This window comes from Neopsephotus bourkii, unplaced genomic scaffold (genome assembly GCF_033783945.1).
Source record: "Neopsephotus bourkii isolate Nb327-2 ecotype Australia unplaced genomic scaffold, CSIRO-AGI_Nbou_v1 NB_1292, whole genome shotgun sequence".
NCBI classification, from domain to species: domain Eukaryota; kingdom Metazoa; phylum Chordata; class Aves; order Psittaciformes; family Psittacidae; genus Neopsephotus; species Neopsephotus bourkii.
In genome coordinates this window covers 1,485,383-1,507,381 of record NW_026901776.1, presented here as the reverse complement: position 1 = coordinate 1,507,381, position 21,999 = coordinate 1,485,383, and the positions used below count along the sequence as shown (strand labels likewise).

At 38.1% G+C, this 21,999-nt stretch overlaps 1 protein-coding gene across 6 annotated transcripts in view; it reads right to left on the bottom strand.

The window, feature by feature from the left end:
- The window catches only part of RYR2 (ryanodine receptor 2), a 381,518-nt gene extending 365,437 nt beyond the window's left edge, over window positions 1-16,081 (bottom strand). For all 6 annotated transcript variants that reach the window (XM_061365725.1, XM_061365727.1, XM_061365728.1 and 3 more), the window contains exon 1: window positions 15,875-16,081. In XM_061365725.1, coding sequence (XP_061221709.1) covers window positions 15,875-15,922 — 48 coding nt within the window. In that variant the 5' untranslated portion in view covers window positions 15,923-16,081. The remainder of the gene's footprint in view (window positions 1-15,874) is intronic.
- Between the last annotated feature and the right edge of the window lie 5,918 nt (window positions 16,082-21,999).

Genomic DNA, 21,999 nt, shown 5'->3' with positions numbered 1-21,999 from the left:
TGATACTTTCAATTCACACATCCCTAAATTTCAAAAGATCATAATGGACTTTGTGCACATTTCAGCTACAAAGGCTTCCTCTTTGCAACTATTAATATTCTGCAACTTAATGGGCTTAAACACAATGCACTTTTTTCTATTCTGTTTGCTCCTACGGTTAAATAATGCCTGAACATACAGCATGTAAAAATCCAGTGTTTGGCATAAATGACTGAATCTAAAAATCTAACATGCAAATAACAGCTAAGAGAGCTAGCTATCATCTCTAGGTAGGATATTAAAAGAACACTACTGAAATAACAGAAGTTACACAACCAACACCTAGTGAATTCTAACACTGACTGACTACATTTTCTTATTTCAATTCCCTTACACATCCAATGAAAGAAATAGTGCTTGGCTAGGAAGTATGAACTCAAGATCTTCTGTTACCACTGAAGTAAAAGGTTCAGGCCCAGCCGAATATGCCAAAAAAAAAATTGCCAGGTACGATGAGAACTGCCTTTCATAGTCCAGAGGGTTAAATTAGAGAAACACAACCCATTCCAGACCAGCTTCCTTTTGCTGCTCAGAAATTGAAACTAGTGTAATCAAAAGCCAATGAGAAATTTCTCCTGGAAGTCAGCACCAAACCTCAGCAGCCCAATTCTGATCTCTTTCCTATCCTGCAAGGCAGAAGGGAGTGACAAATGTCTTCTGCAACATGGTTTCCCTCACCTGATTAGGAGTGGGAGAAATAGGTGCTTTGGACTACCTTCCAGACCATTAAGTATCCAACTCCACATAAATTCCTTTACTACAGCTTTCAGCAACACCTGTCAAGTCTTTAAGAAGCCTATTTATTGATTTATTCTACTGTACGTCCTTATCAAGGAACACAAATTACACCTGGGGGGGGGGGGGGAAGAAAGCCAAATTTCCCAGAAAAACAGAATTTCCCAGGACAAAGTAAAGGTTTAGCTCCTGTTTGCCTGAATTAAAAAAAAAAACAAAAAACAAAAAACAAAAAAAAAACCAACAAACCCCAAACGTTGACTGCAAAAAAAAAAACAAAACAAAACAAAAAAGTCACAAGAATGTTACAAAACATTAATTATTAAGCAAAATATAAAAGCAGCTTCCATCTCCCATACAATAAATATTACTATGTTGAGCATTTCAAAATAATTATTTACCCACAGCCAAACAAAACAGTTGGATTAAAAAAAAATACAGTTTATGAAAAAAACTACAATGAGTTTCAGATTTTTACATGGCTCTTACCTCTTACGGTTATAAAATTTTCAATATGAAAATACATTTTATTTTAAAAGAATAGTAAATCCAAATCAAGAGATACATTAACTTTTACTTTAGCAAAAGCTGGACCAATGGAACAAAACAATGTATGCCAGTAGATTAGTTTTAAGAGAGGACAAGAGGTTGTTTACAGAGTCTTCCATTTTTCATCTTTTTCAAGACTAAAGGACTACTGTTTAGGGATCACCCCTCCAACTCTTCATTAAGAGAAAGAGATGTTTTTTGGAAGAATTTAAAGTTTGAATGTTTGTTTCAAATCCAGACAGGGGTTAGTTTAAACACACACACAAAAAAATAAAAACAAAAATAAACATATAAATCCCTATAAAGTCAAGAACAACCATGAATCAGAAACAAGAAAAACAGAGAACAAAAACAAATAATGTGTATTTTCAAGCAAGTTTCAAGATCTGTGATTTTCTTTCTTTACTTTGATCCTAATTAACTCCTATAAGAAAGGAATAAAAAGAAAAAAAAACAAAAAGGCAAGTAAACGTAGTCAGAACATCATGCCATCATTTGTAATAATTTGTTTCCAAAAATAGAGAAGCCTCTGGACAAGACAACTGGAAAGCAACAACTACTGTAGAATAAAACATCTGAAAGAGTGCACAGAATGTTTGGTTCCATGTATGAAAAATCCAGTAAGTATGAAGAGACACAGACTATTTCAGCAAGAAATAAGCTGGAAAAGGACCATTACCAAGTACCACAATGAAAATCCTATGCAACCAAAACCTGATTGGAGATCTTTCCATTTAAGCCTTTCAGTTTTATTGTAAACCAGAAAGTGATAAAACTCAGAAAACTAGCAGACCTATTTTATTATTTACCTTCTGTCTACAATGTACCTGACGGTGTACATAATCCTTGCTATTTGACCACTGCCATAGTTGAGCAATACTACACATTGAGAGCTCAGTTCCATGAAGTGCTGATATTCCTGAAACAGGCTTAGATAGGCTTGCAGATACCAAGTAAAAAAAACAGAAGGAGCTTGAGATGCTTCAGAAACTTTGTGACAAGATAGTGTCTTACCTTGAAGTAACTGAATCATTCTTCAATAACTAAACACATTGTACTCACCTAAAAGTAAAAGCTCCAAGACAGATTTCCCAGTGTTGTAATACAGACCAAGAAGATTTTTATAAAAACATAAAAAGACATTAAAAGAGTAGAAGAAATAAATACAAAAGTGGTTTGCATGTATCAAGCACCTGAAAAGCAGTACCTCCCTACAGCATATATGACTAAGTAAATTAAACAGTATGCATAATCTCAAATCTAAATTAAAGCTGATGTAGGGAGCCAGGGCTGGCATACTAAAATTTATGCTGGACACAGCAAGAGCACACTGATAACACAAACTACAAATACTACTCTGAAAGAACAACATTTAGCTTCTTAACAAAGGCTTCAGGGAGACTTGCAGGGGAAAAAAAACCAAACAAAATCTGTCTTCTCAGAAAAGAGAAACACGTGACATGTTATTACCTCTGAACTGGACAAGATGGTACAGCTGTGTGGCAAAGGTGGAATAATCTACCAACAATACGATGTAAATGTGTGTGTGTCACCTACTATCCTTCAAAATACTTTTAAACTAGTTGTGTAAAAGCCAGGTCACACACTTCTAGTGCATAACCAAGACAAATATTAATTGTGCTTAAAATGGCAGACAAAGATTTGCATTTGACATATATAGGTCACTATATACAACGTTGAACAGTGCTATTAGTGTACAACTCAGCTCTGGTTAAAATCCAGAGGAGGCTTGACATTAACATCAGTGAGAACAGATCCAGGCTTACAAAGCACATACGTAGCCATATAAAGACCCTCGCAGTCATGGACCAGTAAAACAAATCATAAAATGTTTACGAGATGAAGGTAGATTATCCTACCATATATTATACTAAAAATAATTTATTTTCATTCAGATTGCAAAATAATTTAGGCAGTAGTAGGTAAGAGAGATAGGTTTTCACTTGAAGCAGCCTTTGTAGTACAGAATTTGTTTTTAGGCCTCTGGCAAGGAAAAAAAAATAGAGGGATATATTTATCGTAAGTTTCTTCTTCCCCTCATTACTAATAAAATAACTCTTAACAACCTGTTATACCAACCTGCCTGTTTTATGTATTTCTTTCATTTAAACTATTGACTCCTCAGGCAAGGAAAATTAAGCCCAGCTAGGAATTTTGAAAGGAATGTAAGAATTTTCTTCAGCTGATTACTATTCAAAGGTATACAGTAATGCTGCAAACCCATTTCACTCTGCCAACTCCTGGTTTCACTGCCCCTTCCAATAAGATATATCACTAGGGTACAACCACTAATAGCAAACTGTAACTTTCAATTAAGAGCTTACTACAATAAAATGCACTTCCCAAGCTCTAGATGTGGTTCCATCTGTCAAACTATAATTCTGTAACAGACACAAATAATCATAAAAAACCTCACTCGTCAACAGGAAGTCACACAGGTACATAAAGAAGTAATTTTGTCAGCATTCACACCCCCACACAGTTCACAACTCAAACTCGCTCCTTCAATGGATGCCTTTTCTGACCCACATTAGTGTATTCTAAATGCTAGTAAATCAAAAAACTAAGCAAGGCCTTCCTATGTGAAAAGAAATGCAAATGCCATGCATAGAAACAAATCTCTTGCATCAAGTTCTGAAGGTTGAGCATTTCTCACACACTACATTAACTGGATTACTTTACAGGATTACAGCTTCAGGAAACCAATACAGTAACTCACCTAGAGGTTTTCTCAGAGTCAGCTGAAGGTACCTCTGTGCAGAGGGCCATGGTATACATTCCTTAAGCAAAGCACAAGACTCTGCAGAAAGGTGATTTACCAAACCTGAGGGGCAAACCCCAAAACCAATTGGTTTGAAAGGGAAGAATATTGTCACTGGTGCTCTTTTATCTTTGCAGCTGTCAAGTAAAAAATAAATTGTAGAACAGAAAACAGAATTTAAAAAAAAAAAAAAAACAACAAACTGGGGATAGAACAGAAAGTGTCCAATTCTGCTTCACTAAGAGATTTATAGCATAAGGAAAAAAGAAATTAAGAGACTTCAGCTGCAATTGCAGCTGACATACAAATTATAAACTACAGTTCAACTAGAAATCTCAAAATAAAAAACAGCAATAAATTGCTTTTGACTTAATCAGAATAAAGGGATGCCTGTAACATTATCAATAAAATATGTCAGTGCTGCAGCTGGATACACTTTTAAATCACATTAATTTTCAGTACATTAAAACAGGTATGAAAATCCCTAATTTAGAAGAGAGGAAAAAAACCAACACCTACATTCTCAGTTGGCTGTAGTCAATAAATAGGTGTAAACACTTCATTATTTAAAAATACATGCACAGAGTTTTTACTGAATTGAGTCACACATTTCACCTAGAAAACAATACCTCAGCTCGCCTTTAGGAACATGAAAACTTAATTATCACTACTTAATTACTCATTTTTCTCCTCCCATGGAAAAGGAAAGTTTCTTTCTTTATTTAAATTCAGTTTTATTACACTTTCTATGCAAAAGCATCTGTTTTACTTCAAGAAAAGCCATGCAACAAACTACACCTCTCAAGAGGATGATTAAGCTCACCTATGAGGTTTGACATCCCTCCCTTCCGCATTCCATCCTTCTCTCTTTCTAGACAAATTCTGTTCATTTGAAATTAAAGATTCTGTAGTCCATGGAACTGAAGCTCAATGACCTTAGGCTTTTCAGAGGTCAAGCATGCCAAGGAAAAGGAAAAAGAAAACGAAGACATCAATACAAATGATGTGAAGAAACACGTATTAGTTAAGTTCTCATTATAACCTCTGTCCTACTTAGTAAACTTGATGTGGCAGTTTTAGTACACGTTCTTGTTCCAAAAGAGGAAAAAACTAAAAAACCCTTAATCTTGCCCTTTGTCAGATCAAGAGAGATATTTTTAAAAAATAAATTAAAAAAAAAATTTCCAAATTTGAGAGGCCCCTTCAGGAAAATATGCTTCCACAAATTAGAATGAATGCTTGAATTTGCAACTAAAGACAACAGCGGGATCTGCCACAGGCTTAGGTTGAAGCTCTGTCAAACTTTAAACCAGTAAGAACAATCAAACCCAGTACCAGAAGGCAGGGATCCTGGTGGCTGTGACAACACAAAGGAAGAGTAAGAGCAATTAAATAAGAAGTTTTGGACTCTGAGGCAAAAAGTCCAACCAACAGCTTCAAATGAACCAGCAGATAGCATACAGAACAATAGTCTTCTTATACGAGCTATTGCTAACAGACTTCAGAAATGGACTTTGAGACATAACATTGCAAGTTATCATATTCTAAAATGATCCAAAAAATCCAACAGCATTTCTTCTAGAGGATTTCAGGAACCTTCTCACAGCAAAACTGAATTTACAGGATCTTACTATGAGAACCCTGGTCAGCTCAAAACAGAGATCAAGCCTTCACTGATGGTTTGTTTTGCAATCATTCTTTTTTGGAAGCTTTAAGATTTAAAGTATCAAGAGTAGTAACTTAAAACTAATATTCACTACATTAGACATACTAAAAGTCATTAAAGCATAAATACTGACTGACATACCTGACCAGGCAGTCAAATTATTATGTCAAGACCTACTCAAAGAAATCTTAGTATGTGAATCGTCACATACTAAGCTTAACCTAAAGAAATCCAGTCAACAGTGGTGGAACACCTGTCATCTGAGAATTTTTTCTGATTTACCTATTTCATTCTGAGTATCTCCCTGTTGTACGGAAAAGGGGATATGCATTCCATCTCCCTTGTACTCAGAACAAGACTGCATAAATGCATATTATGCTCTATGCATTAGCTTTGCGAAATCTGCTTCATAAACACACAGGAAATAGTCAAAAATATTAAGTCACCTGATTGACGCTTATTTTCAGTCTAACACTCAGTGTTAGAACCACACAGGGTTCTCATTACTGTTGTAGGGTAAAGGATTTTTTTTTGCATCTGTACAGGTATTTAAGTGGCTGCTGTCAACACTGGCATCCAATACTTTATCAAACACTGCTTCAGGATGAAGGTCATGTGTCTGTACAGGGAGGTTTAATCATCTAGCTTGAACTTAGCATGCATCTGCTAGGTCTAAGAGAATAATTCCACTTTGCTACTAGAAAAATAAACACACCATAGGTGATTTTTCAAAGGTTTATCAGCATGGCTACATTCCTTATGTATTATGGGGATCAGTTACTAGTGAATTAATCCACCTATCCAGTAATTTACTGGGTCTTAGGCTGATCTACCCAATTACTTCAGCTTACTTTGAACATTCTTCAAATTCTATTCATTCTGTCACCTAAATTCCCATATATGGAATTCTACTTAGCTATCACAAGAATGGAAAATGCCCATAAGACCAAGGAAAATTACCTGGCATATTCAGCAAAGGAAGATACCTTCCTCTTTTCCCTTTCTCTTTTTATGAAACCCCAGGATGCATCCCACACAAAGCCCAGACAGTCATTTTTCCAGTGTTGCCTGGTTTGGAAGGAAGAAACATAGCTGCAAGAAGCATATTTCTGGCTTGATGCTACTGTACAACTCCACTTTCTGGCAATTCCCTGGAAAATTCATAGGCAGCCAATGAAATTATGTGTTCCCTCCTTCTATCATTCCTTTGAAGGAAGGAATTAAGCAAAGACATTCTTCAAATTCAGTGCACTGAGTTTTCACAGAGGTAGACAGGATCTGTCAGTGTTCAGTGTTTCGTTCTTTCAGCTAATATCCATCAGATATTATTTCCCACAGTCAAGCAAAAAAACAATCAGCTAACACAGGTGTGTTGTTATACAGCATAAGTTACTCTAAAATTCTCTCGAAAGCTGCCTCACAAAATACATCTTGTCACTTCCCTTCTGTGTTCCTACAGTGGCCAGAATATGAATAAAACCAAATAAAAATCAAAAAGCCCACACTGAAATTTCTTGAATGTTAAAAATTAACTGATCTATGCATCTTAGGAATGGTACCTTGCCAGCTTTTACTGGGGTCCCTCTTGGAAGTCTACTGATTGCTAGGTAACCTATTACGTTTCCGATTTTCTTCAGGAACATCATAATTAACATGGAATTAACATTCCTGATTATGTTAAACATTAAAACATGCCACAACACTGAAAGAGCCTACCCATCTTCTATTTAAAATTTAATGTAGCTGCTAGTGTGAATGGTCATATGAACCCATTAATATCACTGTAAAGCTGACCATTATAGCATTACATTTAAACTGAAAATGCAGGTGTAGAATAAGATAATACAGCTCATGTTATGACACCTTACCTGTCACTTTCCAAGCAATAGGAATATACATACTAGTTTTATTTTACTAAGGAATACTGAGAAGCCAGGCAAAACTTCTACTAAATTATAGCACATGCCTCAAACATACATCTATTCGAATCTGTAGCTCAGTAACATATCAAGCTCTAGAAGCAGCAACCTATTTGAAGACCTTAAACCCTTCACCTGACAAGTTAGTCCATCATTATTATGTAAAAGGATGAAGAAAAGCACATTTTTTTCATAAGGGGATACATAATTAGCTAATGAGTCTCACTCTTATTAACAAGGGAGCACAGTATAAAACTATGCTGCAGTAAAAGCAGATGGGTTTTCCTGCTACTCTTTGTTAGGAAACTGGGGTGACCTTTTCTGTGATGAAGTTGAAGGCAGTGGCTGCCCTTAAATTGCTCTATTTGCTACAACTAGAACAATGAAATCCTACTGTTGTGCCCCTGGTGGGCACAGAATACTGCAGTAAGCTCTGTGTTGCTGTGGTTGCCTTTAAAAGGCTTAAACTGTTCTCTGAACCAGTTCCTTTATGCCTTTTCTCAATTCCTGAGACACATCAGGCAGCTCTTTCAAGAGGCCTCCCATTCCCAGAGTGATACAGGCAACACAGCCACATGGCTTAAGTACCATACACTTGCAAAACATAGTATAGGTGTTCAGCAGAACACAGATTAGAGACAAAAAATTACACCAGGCTATTTTCACTTTGCTATTGGGAAAAATTCTAGGGTGTAACCGTGTCAATAATTCAAGTGCTCTGTTCACACTTCTACCTGATCACAGTTAAGGCTTAAAATGGGTATTTTCAGGGTGTCTGAAAGAAAAGCATCAGGATTCACATTTCAGCTTTCATTAAAAGAAGATTCATTACTCTGAAGTTTTTATTTGTCACATTTTATAAAAGTCTCTATTAAAGTTTTTTAATGTAAATAAGAAAAAGCACTGACAAGTCACTAGGACTAACCTGGCTTTTACTTTTCCAGCCATCTTACTGATTTGGGGTTGGGTGTTTTTTTGGGTTTTGGGGGTTTTTCACTTGCTCTTCAGGAAAATCATACCCTCTTCCTCCTAGTTCAGAATAATATTAATATTACTTCATGAATTAATTTTATGAGTTCAAGTACATACTGACAAAGGAAAAGTTAGACCAAATTAAATAGCTATCTGTATAATGCATAAGCAAAAACTTGGAGAAAACATAGGAAAATTAGGGTGCTCAGATTATGTACTTTACTATCTACTGCCTCTACTCTACACTCAATGTTTAGCATGAAATTCAAATCAAGTAGCTCAATCAAGGCAGAACTCAGCTTCTAGTAGTTTTATATGTCAATAAGAAGTTTCTACTTTACAGAACTTTCTTCTCAAAAGAGGAGATCACTTTTTTCCACAGAGGAACTCAAGAATGGCGGTAGCAGGAAAATGTTACCCATGCAACCTTAGAAATCACCTGAGGATTTATTTTTTTGAGGAACCATGCACTTGCAATCAATAGCAAAATTGTTGATGATGCGTAGAAAAGCAAGAGTCTCCTTAATATAAAATGCAAACAGAAAACTGCTGTAAATTTATTTTTACATTAGGACCATGAAAGTTACTAAGTCATCTCAAAAAAATCGGACAGCTTAATTTCCCAGTAGTGATGCACTAATGGTTTCATCACATAAGCCATACAGAAAATCTCCTAGTGGCATCCTAGCTAGAAGCAATTCCAACCAGAAGACTGAATCTTTCCATAGAGTTTTGTAGTAGTTTTCAGAAACAAACCTGCATTTACACAGTAAAAACTATTATGTGCACATTTTTAGCCATTCTGCCCACAAAAAAGTCTGGGTATGAAATCCTGGTTACACCAAAATCAGTAGTTCCACTTTCATAGAACTCATTTTCACTCATAAGACCTTGAACAGCACTTGAGAGCAGTGACCACGAGATCCATTACAACTGACATACACAAAACCCAAATATTTTTTAAAACTGGTGCTATAAAAAAAATACTTTGCTCATTTGACTAATGCATTGATTTTGGTTATTATTACCAACACAGTATATAGCAGAGCTCCATTCTTTGCCACTTCTGTATAGCATTTGCAAGTAGGTATCTGCTAATGAGTAAAGAGCTATTTCTCGTTTGTGCACAAATTAAAAAAAAAATAAATAAATAAAGATAGCCAAAAATATAGAAAATATATTGCTGACTTCTTCCATCAGTCACAATTAAAATGCCCACAACCACATGAAGAGAAAGTTAAAATTCTTTCATTCACCCTGATAAAATGTGTTAATTTCACAGTTCAAAGGTTATTTGTGTACTAGTGCCATGACACACAACAAAACAAATTTATGTGCCTCAAGTTTTATTAGGAAGTATAGGGACACATATGCAGTTTCTGAATATTCTTTTGTCACCCACATAAAGCCAAGTCTACTTTTTCAGTCAATGCAGGAAATTTAAACAACAGCCTACATGTAATTCAGAGAATAAAGCCAAATCTGAAGTTTTAACATGAGGCACACATAAGTATAAAAATCAGCAGAAAAAGATCTCTGTGTTTTCAAGCTAATTTGTGCATTTCCTAGATGCAGCTCACTGTCAGCATTTCCATACAGTTTCCAATTTCTTCCCTTGTTTCAGGGAAATACTTCAACACATCAGTATCCCCGTAAAAAAAAAAAAAACAAAAAAAAAAAAACCAAAGCAAACAAACAAAAAAAACCCCACAGCTTTACTTTCCTGATTTAAAATCATCCCATGCACTTTCTACACAGCTACAGAAGAGGAAAACCACCTTTACAATAAGCTTGTAATAATACAGCTTCCAGAGAAGTGAAAAGCAGTCACAGCTCTTCATATCATTCTAAATCTTGGGTCAGAAATTAACTGGAATACTCTCTTTACAGCCTGTGCACAGCTTAAGTTCCTGCAATAGATTTTCCACAGGCCTTCACAATACTAAAGAGCACCATGCACCAAAACATCTTCAGACACTGAAAGGAAAAACAGCTCTCTGTCTCTCAGAACATTAGTCAGCCAACTCAGGGCTAGCAAGAAACTTCCCTGGTGGACCAACTATTTGCTACAGATCTTCCTCAGTCTCCTTCTCACACATCAGATAAAGACAACTTCCAGAGGCAGAACACTGGACAAGATAGTGCATACACTAGGCAACTGATTTTATCCAGTAATATAATTTAAATGGTGGTATAAAATGTTTGTCAAACAATTTCATAATAATATAATATATATATAATATATATGTACGGTTCTCATGTAATTCCCGTGAAAGAAATGAACTACATGTCCTAGCTGAAACCCACTCACTACAAACAGCCTGTCCAGCTGAATTCCAAAATAGAATTTGAGATCATATTCAGTATCTGTACTGCAGTGCAGTGCCTTAGAGAGGAAGGTAAAAATGCTGCAATCTCAGCCACACCATCCCTCACATGAGCTCTTAAACAGTGATCTCTTTTGCCAGTCCCTGGTGAATCTTCAGAAGTCACATACTGACAGGTACAAATATTACTTTTTAAAACAAACAAAGGCCAGCCAGAGTGGTTTTGCAGCATTCTTCCCTTCTAAAATTACTCCTAGTATCCAAGATTGCTTTTGAGCATTTTCTTGAGTGCACTCTAGCAGCTGTATTGCTTGATGATTGCAGCTACTGGACTAACCTATTTTGATAAAGCCCTTTAAAGATAAGCAGCATATGGGAAGCATCAAGGGATTTAAAAAAAAAAAAAAAAACCAAACAAAAAAAAAACAAACCCCAAACCACAAAACCAAAAACACCACCCCAAAAAAAAGCCCACCCTATCTATCTCATGGAGAGATTCACATAATTATTATGTGTAGTTACTTTTTTAATAATAATCTTCAGATCTTGTTTTTTCCAGGTTCTCCTTGTGTCTAATTCTACAGAATCTTCATTCAGGGTGCCATCTAAGCTTATGATTTTTAGTCAGATTTAAAGTGACATTCACTGCTTAAACGCTGCCATAACAAGGAATATCTGAAACAGAAGTTACTCTGGAGTTACAGAATATCTGCCCTTGAAATGTGACCACAGTACATCCTTCAGATGTAATTTCAGAATGAAGAACAAATTCTCTGCTATAAACTCCATTCTTTTATTACCTAAAGTATTAAATCCCAGCACTGAGTAAATAAAAATCTTTTGCATGTCAAACCTGAAACCTAAATAATCCTTAACTTCATTTGAAAGTACTCTTCCAATGTTGGAAAGTATCCTTACACTTTTCTGACAGTCACACTCAAAACAATTAAGTCCATGTAAAAAATAAGGCATCACAGAATATGCTCAAACAAGCAAAGATCTTATTTTACTGTGAGTTGATAATTAAACAGATTGGGGTGGTGGGGGGATGGAAGTAAAAAAAGCATTGGAAGAGAGCACACAGTGGAACATCAGCATTTCAATAGGAAAAGATGAAAAGAAGATGACTCCAACGACCTGAGGAAAATGCGCTGCTCACACTGAGTGTTTCCGATTTCCGACAGGCACGGTAGTCTTCACTGTCTCAGAGGACAGTGAAAAAGACCATAACCCTGTCGGCCTTATTTTAGTGTTCCCTGGTGGTGTCTCTTACCATAAACACCTAAAACACAATCTGACTCTAATTTAAGAAACTCCACAACTCAAGAAAACTGTGCATCCTGGCATCAGGAACATCCCAAGATCAAAGAGCCAAATTATACATGTCTCAATACTTTTATGTACATATCGCTCCCAAAATTCAGGACACCTTTAGCCAATGTAATGAATATTTGTAAGTAGTACTTTGTTGAAATACTGCAATTGTTTTAACCCTATCATTAGCTTACCACCCCACTCGGCATGAAGGATTTCCTTTATGGGGGTGCTACACCACAAAAAAAATAGTCCTCATGCGTGCATTATGGAAGGCGCCTATGCACTGAGGCAAAAACATTTTCTGTTCTCTCCTGGAACTCTGAATTATTTTTACTTTGGTCAAATTACACATTCTAAAGGGAAAAAAAACCCAACACAACAAACCAAACCAAAACTAGGGGAAAAACAAACAAACAAAAAAACCAAACCCACATTAAAAAAACCCCAAAACATCCAAACAGAAAAAAGCAGGTAATTTCCCTCTTAACTATAAATGGCTTAGATTCTTGAATGTAAAGACTAAACAATGAAAGCTTATTTTGTACACATCTTTCTCCTAAAACAAAAGAAGTCTTCTACAGGGAAGAAGTACTTCCCAGACACATAACTAAAACAAACGAGCAGAATACTCACTCCTCTTCACTCCTCTTGCACAGCATGTACGCATTCAATGGGAGAAGTCAGGAGAATGTCTATTCAAGACTAAAAAAGGCTACACATAACACAAGGTCATCTCTACCTGGAGTAATCAACAAACTAATGCAAGAGACCCCTGCCTGTGGAGAAACATATAATTCACAGGGCAGTTTCCCTGAGGAGAGACGAAAAGCACAGAGCTGAATTCCAGTCTGTCCAAATTTATCTCAAACTGTGAAAGGACTGATGCTTCCAGAAATCCAGGGCATTAACAGGTTACATCCACTTCTCCAAAGTGACGTATCAAACTCGAATTGTTCCCAAAAGAAACAGAAATCCAGCCTAGCAGCAACATTTGTAGGAGGAAATGCAGGATGCCACCTTAGCAAAAAATAATAGGAGAAAAGCAGCAAACGAGGAAGGGGAATCATCAAGCAAATAGGAAAGCGTGAAAAGGAAAGTGAAAAGAAATTACCAATCAACACAGAGATGGCAAATACAAGCTCCATTTAGTAGCTTAATAAAAAAATTTTAAAAAAGGATTTTTTTCATCAACATTTCATGTTTCTGTAAACATTTGATATAATTTACTGTGTTTACATTCCAGCGTAAACCGTAAAGATGCTACAGTAATTTTGAAACATCAGAAAGAGAACCTGCCAATTTATCAAGTTTATCAGGTCCTATGAAAAGGAGAAAATATGAAGAGCACTGTTTACAAGTAGTAGGCCTACAGACGTCATCATTCAGGTACTGAAAGCACAGAAGCCTTTTTGCTTGCATAAGCTGTTCTTTGAAAAGTTCTATTTTATCTATTGAGCCATTTATGAATCTGCCTGTCCCCAATTACTGTTTTAAAAATAAATTACTAAAAAAAAAGAAACTGCAGCAATTCCCAGGTAATACCCAATTTCTAGTGCTTTCTATCAATGCCATTCGGAGAGTTATGCACATCTAATAGCTTTAGAGAATACTAATTCAAGCTTTCTAAGAATAAACAGAAGGAAGAATACATCAAGAATGTGTCTTAAAGCAACTGACTTCTGCAAGTAGTGTTCATAACTTTGTCATAGTGGAAGGAAAAGAGGAGTCAAAACCACTACTTACATCTACTACAGATCAGAGATTCAAAACTTCACATGAAAAGGGCATTTGTCAGGCTTCTTTTTTATTTTTTTTATTTTTACACAGAATGCCTCTGCCGTGCCTCAGTTTACCACGTTCAAGGTCATTTTACCATCACTACAACAGTCTAAAAATTATTTTAATCATTGTCCAAGGCTGGGTTTGCCAAATCTCTATTAAGCCTGACGCACATTATCAGGAGTGCTGCTTTACGTAACATGCTGCTGCTGTCAGGTGCTGTAGTTTAACATCACTGTATATGTGCTGAGCAGTATTAGCATGCTCACTGCTTCCTTTCCCTATTAAGTATTCAGATAACAGTCCTTCCATGAGCTAAGCTTAACATCCAAACCTGCAGTAAGACTGCCATTCCAAAAAAGGTTTACTAGAGAGAAGTACTAATAATAAAACTCTCATAAGTTGAGATGACCAATTATCTTTCGGGTAAGTATTTTTCTGTTATGTGTCTCTAGGTGTTAGGACAACGTTACAATAGAAGTGACAAAACACTAAGAGGAAAAAAAAAGTTGACACTCTTCATAACAGTGTTGCATAACAGCTGTATTCCCTGCAAAACCAGATTTCCTAAGAATTCTCAAGTGAACAAAAAAATAATAGGCTGTATATCTATTCTTTTAAGAGTCCTAGTTGAAATAAACGTAAGATGACCAAGATCCAGGATTCACAATGCTGCAAACAGCATATGAATATGCTGCGCACACACTATGTGGCTTGCTTCCCCCTCCTTTTTAAACGTATTTTCTTACAAGACATTAATGATGAACATTTTCTGAATCAGAGTAAATATAAAAGGAAACTAAGCTTTACCCTACAGTCCCAGCAGGATTCGGTCTACTTATTAAACGTCTCAGCAATTTTCCTTAAACTGACAGGGCTGTGTACACCATTTAGATACGTCCATCTGCAAAACTTGCTGGGATTGTGCATATAAACAGCACTGGGGAGATGGCCCAAAGGTAAATAAAAGCATTACTTGAAGAAAAATAATCCAGATAAGCATAAAATGCAGCAGTCTTGGTGTACTAATTAAACTGATGGAAGAAATGCTCTAGCGCCTTAACACGTTTTGGACTGGAGGAAACAGAAGTAAAGAAAGAATGCGCACACCAAAAAGCCCGTATTAGTGTGTGCTAAGGGAGGAGAACGCCTGCAAGTTAGTGGGAACCTTGGCGGGCAGGGGATGGGGTGGGAGAAGCGATTCCCCCCACCCCCCCTTTTTTTTTTCCCTGGCAATTCTATTTCTGCACAAGGAGTGCGACTGCAGCTTTTAAGCTGGGGAGGGCTGCTTGGTTGGTATCCGCAGAACGAGAGCACATCGGCGGGCGCGAAGGGAAGCGAAGGCAGCTCGGAGAGGCACTTGCGGGGAGACGGCGGGGTTCCTGTTGCCCGCACCTCGCCCTGCCCTGGCCGCCCCGACGCCCGCACCAGCACACCCCGCTTACCCAGGAATCGCCAGCACAGCCAGCGGGTCGTATCGCCCTCCCGCTCGCGAGTACAGGGGCAGACACTACCAGGTGGAGAGGAAAGGGGATGGAGCTCCGGAGGCTCTCCTGAGGAGCCCCCTGGGGCGGAGGGGCACAGCTCTGCTGCCTCTCGCTGCCCCGCACACCCACCCCCGCGCGGGCCAGAGCCCCCTCCCCTAAACGCGGACCCCCGGTGCCCGCCGCCCCGCAGCCCCCTCTTAAGGCACGGTCCTGGCGTCCTCCCCCGCAGCCCCCCGCCCGCACGGCCCCAGCTCCCTGCCCCATGCCAGCTTGGAGGTGGAGGAAGCAAACCCGGCGCTTACAGTCCTCAGGAACTGGATCTCGTCCTCGCCCTCACCCCCCTCAGCCATGGCTCTCCTTCTCTCTCCTTCTCCCGAGCGCTGCTGTCGGTGCTCGGGCGGGCGGCGGCGGTCGCTCCTCGCGGGGAGGCGGCGGCAGGAGGCTCACGGCCGCACCGGGCCAGGGCAAGTGAGAGAGCGACGAAGCCGGCAGCCCCAGCCCGGCTCTTGGTGCGAAGCGAGGCACGACGGCACGAGTGCTCGTGTGCCTGCAGCAGGCTGACAGCTCTGCCCAGCCGCCTCACTGCCACTGCCGGCCACGGCAGGAGGGGGATGCGATTAACCGGGGGAGGAGGGGGAGGCGGAGCTCCCCGGCCCTCCCGCTGCTGCAGGTGATCCGCAGCCCGCGCCCGCCGCACGCCAAACCCGCCGCTCAGCGCCCCTTGCTGGCTGCGCGGCGGAGAGGCTGCTGACGGCTGCTGCGGCGGAGGGCTCCCTTCAGGGGCTCGCTCAGACGCTTGCCTCGCCTCAGGGGTTGGCCCGGCCCGGGGCGGGGACATTGGTACCTCACACGGCTCGGGGCCTGCGTCTGCCTGAGCTCCGGCGGGAGCTGCGGGACAGACCGGCGCTGTGTCTGCCTGGGCAGGTGCGTCCCTCCGGAGTTAAGCGTGATGTGCCGCACTGAGAGGTACTTCAGGAGAGGGAGCGTTTAAACGGCTTTGTGCGAGGTTTTTCTGCAGTCGACTGTACTGATGAGGAGGTGGAAGGTACAACACCGGATGCTGGCCTCTAACCATCATCTGAGTGAGCTTAATGCAGGACGAATGAAAGCCTTTAAAATGTAATAGACTTGAAGGGTAGCTACATGCACTTACCGTGGGGTAAAGCAGAAGGTTGCCATGGAACATGTCATCTCCCATGAGCATTCCTGCAGAGCATACCTTGTGAAGGACACATTAGTTCTGGCAGTGAGGAAGCTAGGCCTCAGGCAGAAGGAAGTTCAGCAACCCATAAAGGCTGCAGGACATGTAACATCAACAGCACTCTCCTCTGCTAATATAGTACAATGGTCATGAGGTGAGGACAACAGAGTATCTCACAAGATAGTAAAATTAACGTTGAATCATTGACAGAGTAAAATGTGTGAGGGATGTGTGATGGCAAAAGGGTTTTGAACCAGTAAACATAGTGAAAACCAATAAACATAATGAAATCACAATAATTTTGGTCGCATGTGGCTAGCATAACAGAAGATATGGTGTTTCTTGAGAAGCCATACACATAACCTGTAACTTCACACTGATCAAGGACATAATGAAAAAGTAATATCAAACACTTCTGAGATTTTATCATTACTTCCAGCAGTAGAAAACCTGTTCTGACAGATTGCAAGAGCAGCCAAGTAATGTGTAAGTATGTAATACAGAGGTTCTACAGATGAACTCCAGAGTTATGACAACTTGAGCAATTCCTTTATAATTTCCTGGGTTTGGTTACTGCTGACTTCAAAAGATTTTTACTTCTCAAACTTCCTCCTGACTGAAAATACTTTTTTCCTAAATATGATGAAATAGTGAAAGACAATTTTTTTCATACTGTTTCAATATTCAAACTTCTTAAGATCTCTTCCTCCAAATTATTTCTCAATAGACCCCATGATAAACCCCTATCATGTGGAAAGTTCTGAGTTTGGATAACTTTAAAAAATCAGGTTTTAAGAAGGTGCACTGAACAAATGTAATTGCACTTTATCCCACTTACAGAACTAAGTTCCAACACAATGATTCACATGAAATTACAGGACAAAGGCCTGGCTAGTTCATAGAACATCCAGGATACTTTTCATCTTGTTTTGAAGGTGGATAGTAGATCAGATGCTTTACTTGCTGAAAGAGCCCTATAAATAGTCAACTCTAACATCAGTGGCTGACACATTTTGTACAGTTTCCAGTACAACATTATGACATAATTAAAGTCATTCCAAAAGCCATGGAACTGATGATACCTGGTTTCTTACAGATTTGGGGCCCACAATTACACTCAGTGGTGTTTAGCAAGATGCAAACTCTATCTGAAGCTTCTCCACGCTAGGACACTCATATTTCTCTAACATGCAGATTTGTTGATGGCTAATATGAGTGAACTGTATGCATTTTTTTTGACAGCAGATAATACTCAGGTGTCTTTTTTCTCCCACGTTATGTGATCCGCTGCTTACCATGTGCTGTTCCTTTTGTTGCCTTTTCTTGGTATGTTCTTAAAATCCCGTTTGAAGTCGGCCCATCTCCATGCACATTTTTAGCTGTCACTGTGACAGCTACTGAGTGCATTTTGCATTTGGACAGCAAGGGCTTCTTTCTTCCACAACTCTAGTTTATCAAGGCAGCAGCACTGAGGATCCATAATATACACTTACCAATTTTTACCACAGAAAAGGTATGTTTCTTGGTGATTTAGAGGCAGTACAGCAGCACCAGTGTGACAATAGCGCTGAAGGACACCAGCAGGATTCTGAACTAACTATGAATTGAAACTATTATAAGAATTTTAGAATTTCGTAAATTTTATTCACCTGAATTAGGAAAAAATATGATGCTAGGAGAAGATGCATAGATATGTTTGTATAAAAACACTCAAAGGAACAATCTATGTAAGCCAAATAATGTTTGCTGTCTTTTATAATAATAATATTGTGAACAGACAGTATTCAAGTAACATAAAGGGAACTCCCAGGTGTTTCTTTGTTTTCATCTACCAGAATATACTACCATACTATTTTTTCCTTAGAAGCAGACAATAAGATACTGGCAATTGGAATTAAATGAGGCAGATACTATCCTTTCTTTCTCACACTGTTCTTTCTTACAGCATGTCAGACTTTTTTTAGCCAGATACCAGTCTTGGAAATATGTTATTCCAAATGGTATAAAACTGGAGAGATTGCTTCTCTTACCATATGTCACATATCAACACCACTGTGGTCAATTAAATGAAAACAGTGTAAAATCTATGCTAGCTTAGGCCCCAACTGTGACTTATAAAAGACAATAAAATTAGTAGACCTAATTCCACACTGAATTTAAAATGAGATTTTATTGCAGATTAGCAGAGTTTAAGAAAGCATAATTACACCTAAGACTACGTAGTTATGTGCTTATCATGATCACCCAGAGTTCAGTAATATACTGCATTTTTGTTAGTTAGTGCTTATCCTGAGCACATAAAATACAGTATAAATGTTAATTGCATTCCTGTTATTAAGTATATGCTCTATACTCTCTCTATGTAGCATGTAAACAAGAATTTACATAGAAACACAGTGCTAGAATAAAATTCAGACAGTGAAGATTTTCTTCTTTTATAAGAACTTCGGTTTGAAGCAAAGCAAAAGCAAGCCCATTATGTCTTGCTTAATTACAGGAAAAGTCTTCCAAAAAAATTACAGTTTGCATTTGGACATATACAGTCACTTTCTAAGACCCCTTGTGTCACTTCGCCTTCTGTTGTCAGCTGCAGCTACTGAGCTCGTGCCTAAGTGTAGTCTGGAACATGAATGTGGCAAAGTCTGGAAATGTACACTTCTCACCCTTTCTCACCCTAGACAAGAAGCTGCCACTACGTGAAGTATCCTTCCTGGCAAAGCTCAAAGCTTTTAATTTCTGTTTTCATTATTGTGTGTGGGATTATTAACATTAACAAGGAGCTATGGATCTTGTGGTTTAGATTTGGGGGATTAATAGCATGCTTAGTTTTTCATGTTCCTGTCTCCTTGGAGTCTCTATTGCTCTATTAATCTTTTTCTAATGTAGTTTCTGATAACTTCACTGAAAGCTATTGGGTGGCAAAAACCCAGAAGAAAACACATTTTGAAGGCATTTACTTTTTTTTTTTTCCCTTTGATCTGTTTAGGGGCGTTAATATATTATGTTTCTAAATATTGTTGGTATACATTAAAAAAAAAAAGCACATGAATTCCATCCTTAAAACAGAATTCCCTGGTTTCCTAGGTGTTGTAAAGGTTATGTCATAATGTAACTGTATACTAGTACTATATAGTTATGATATATATATAGGGATATATCCAGCTCTCTCCCTTTTGTTGACAAATGGAGATGTGTTAGTGCTTTCATCAGCTTGTCCTTGCAAGTGTAATTCCATCTGTGCTTAGCCAATTATAAGGAAGCAATAAGAAGGTATTTCTAATGTTATTAATAAATTATGTTAACAGAGTAGCAAGTAGTTGGAGATAAGGGTTTTTTCAAGGTGTTTTGAAATCTTTTCAAGTAAGCATCTAGATATTTGTTGTTGCTGATTTATTCTGTATGAGTTAATATCTGAGGACTTAAACAACTCACTGGAACAAAGAGGAAATCCCTCCTTCTTATTAATATCCAGCAACCTGCTGTATAGTTTTCCAGTAAAGACCTACATAACATTACAAAACCAGGAAAATTTCATCCCCATCCCTACAACGTCAGTTTTTGCTATGAAGTCCAGTGGCATGATACTTAACAACTCTAATCATGTTTCTGAAGAAACAAGCAGTTCTCTAGCAGAAATTTTAGTGGTCATAGTGCTATGCTGTAACTCAGGGAATGCAAATAATTGTTTGAGAAGGCAAGTTTGTCAAGCTTTCATTTACAAAAAAATGAAACTTCAGTGGTACAGCAGACTTTCATTTTGTTCTGAGGAGATAAAGAACAGGTTCCTTCATGGCTGCTGAGACAGCCAATTGTATGCAAGCGAAAGAAGGATGAGGGCAGGCAGCACAAACACTGGGAACAGCATGAAATTTCTTCTAGGAGAAATTGAACTCTACGTTTACAGATATTAATCAGATACTAGATACCAAAGGTGAAAGTTGTTGGCAGTTTCTGGAGAAGTAACCAATAATTCTAGTGTCTTCAGAGAAAACAAAAACAATATTGCTTCCACAGGAAAATATTTACATTGTTTAAAATAATTATAAAACAGTGAGAAAAGAAACTGGTAATCATCACAAAACTCATTTGGATTGATAATTCTCCAATTGAAAACTTCTTATAACATCACTTATAAAGTATTTTTCTCATAAATCTGTGAGGTCGTCATGTACCTGCCTGAAAAAGCTGCCAGAATAAAAGCAAAGAAAAAGGAGGAAGTGGGGGAGGGGAAGGAGGACACTTTTAAGGTGTTTAAATTGTAAATACTAAACCTGTGAACCACAATATCATTACATTAATATCCTAATTTTTACCTTTCATCTGCCCTTTCTAGTAGAGTCTTTCAAGTGTACCATAACATGAAGTCCAAAGACTTGAATATTCACACAAGACACAAAGCACCACAACTTGGACCCATAGATAGTCATAATGCAAATATCTCATTTAAGTGACTATGACAACACAAATACACGGTTATAAACATTACTAGGCAAACTGTTCACTGTGAATTGTTTAATTTAGCTTTTTGGGGGTAAAAAAACTGTGTGCATGGTGGTTTACTAATATATTTGTTATTCATAATTGTTAAGCAAATAAGCCATAATTTTGAGAGCTATGAACTTTTTTAGCTTAAAATACTTATTACTTTTTTTTTTTTTGTGATGTCTGTTGTCTCATGTAAGTGGCAGAGTATTTTTCTGCTCTCTCACTGGGTGACAGATTCAGAAGGACAAGCATTAAATGCTGTACATAAGCACAAATAACCTTGTGCACATGCCAGTGCAGATAACCAGAGGAAAAAAATAGATGTTCCCTACATACTCATAGGAGAAATCTGTAATGAGGCTACTTTTTCCTACCATTATTACATAGGCCAGCAAAAATAGAGGCCCCCCCAGATTTTACAGTTTAATAATTCATTTCTTAAATATAGGATAATGACACACGGTAAAAGATTTGTTTTTCTTTGTAATTATGAGGAGTTAATTCCTGACTTCCTCTAAGTCATTCAGATGTCCTCTAGATGAGCTGCTCTGCTTGGAAAGGCAGACATGAGCTATAATTTCTTCTTGACATTAAAAGCCACTAATCTAAACAACACTGCAGTAATGCAGAGTCAAAACTGTTTGGCTCTTAACTCAAGATTAGTCTTTGTAGCCATTAAGAAGTGAAAGCTCCATGGCAGTAACAGAACCAAAACCACTGAGATTAAATTCCAGTCACAAC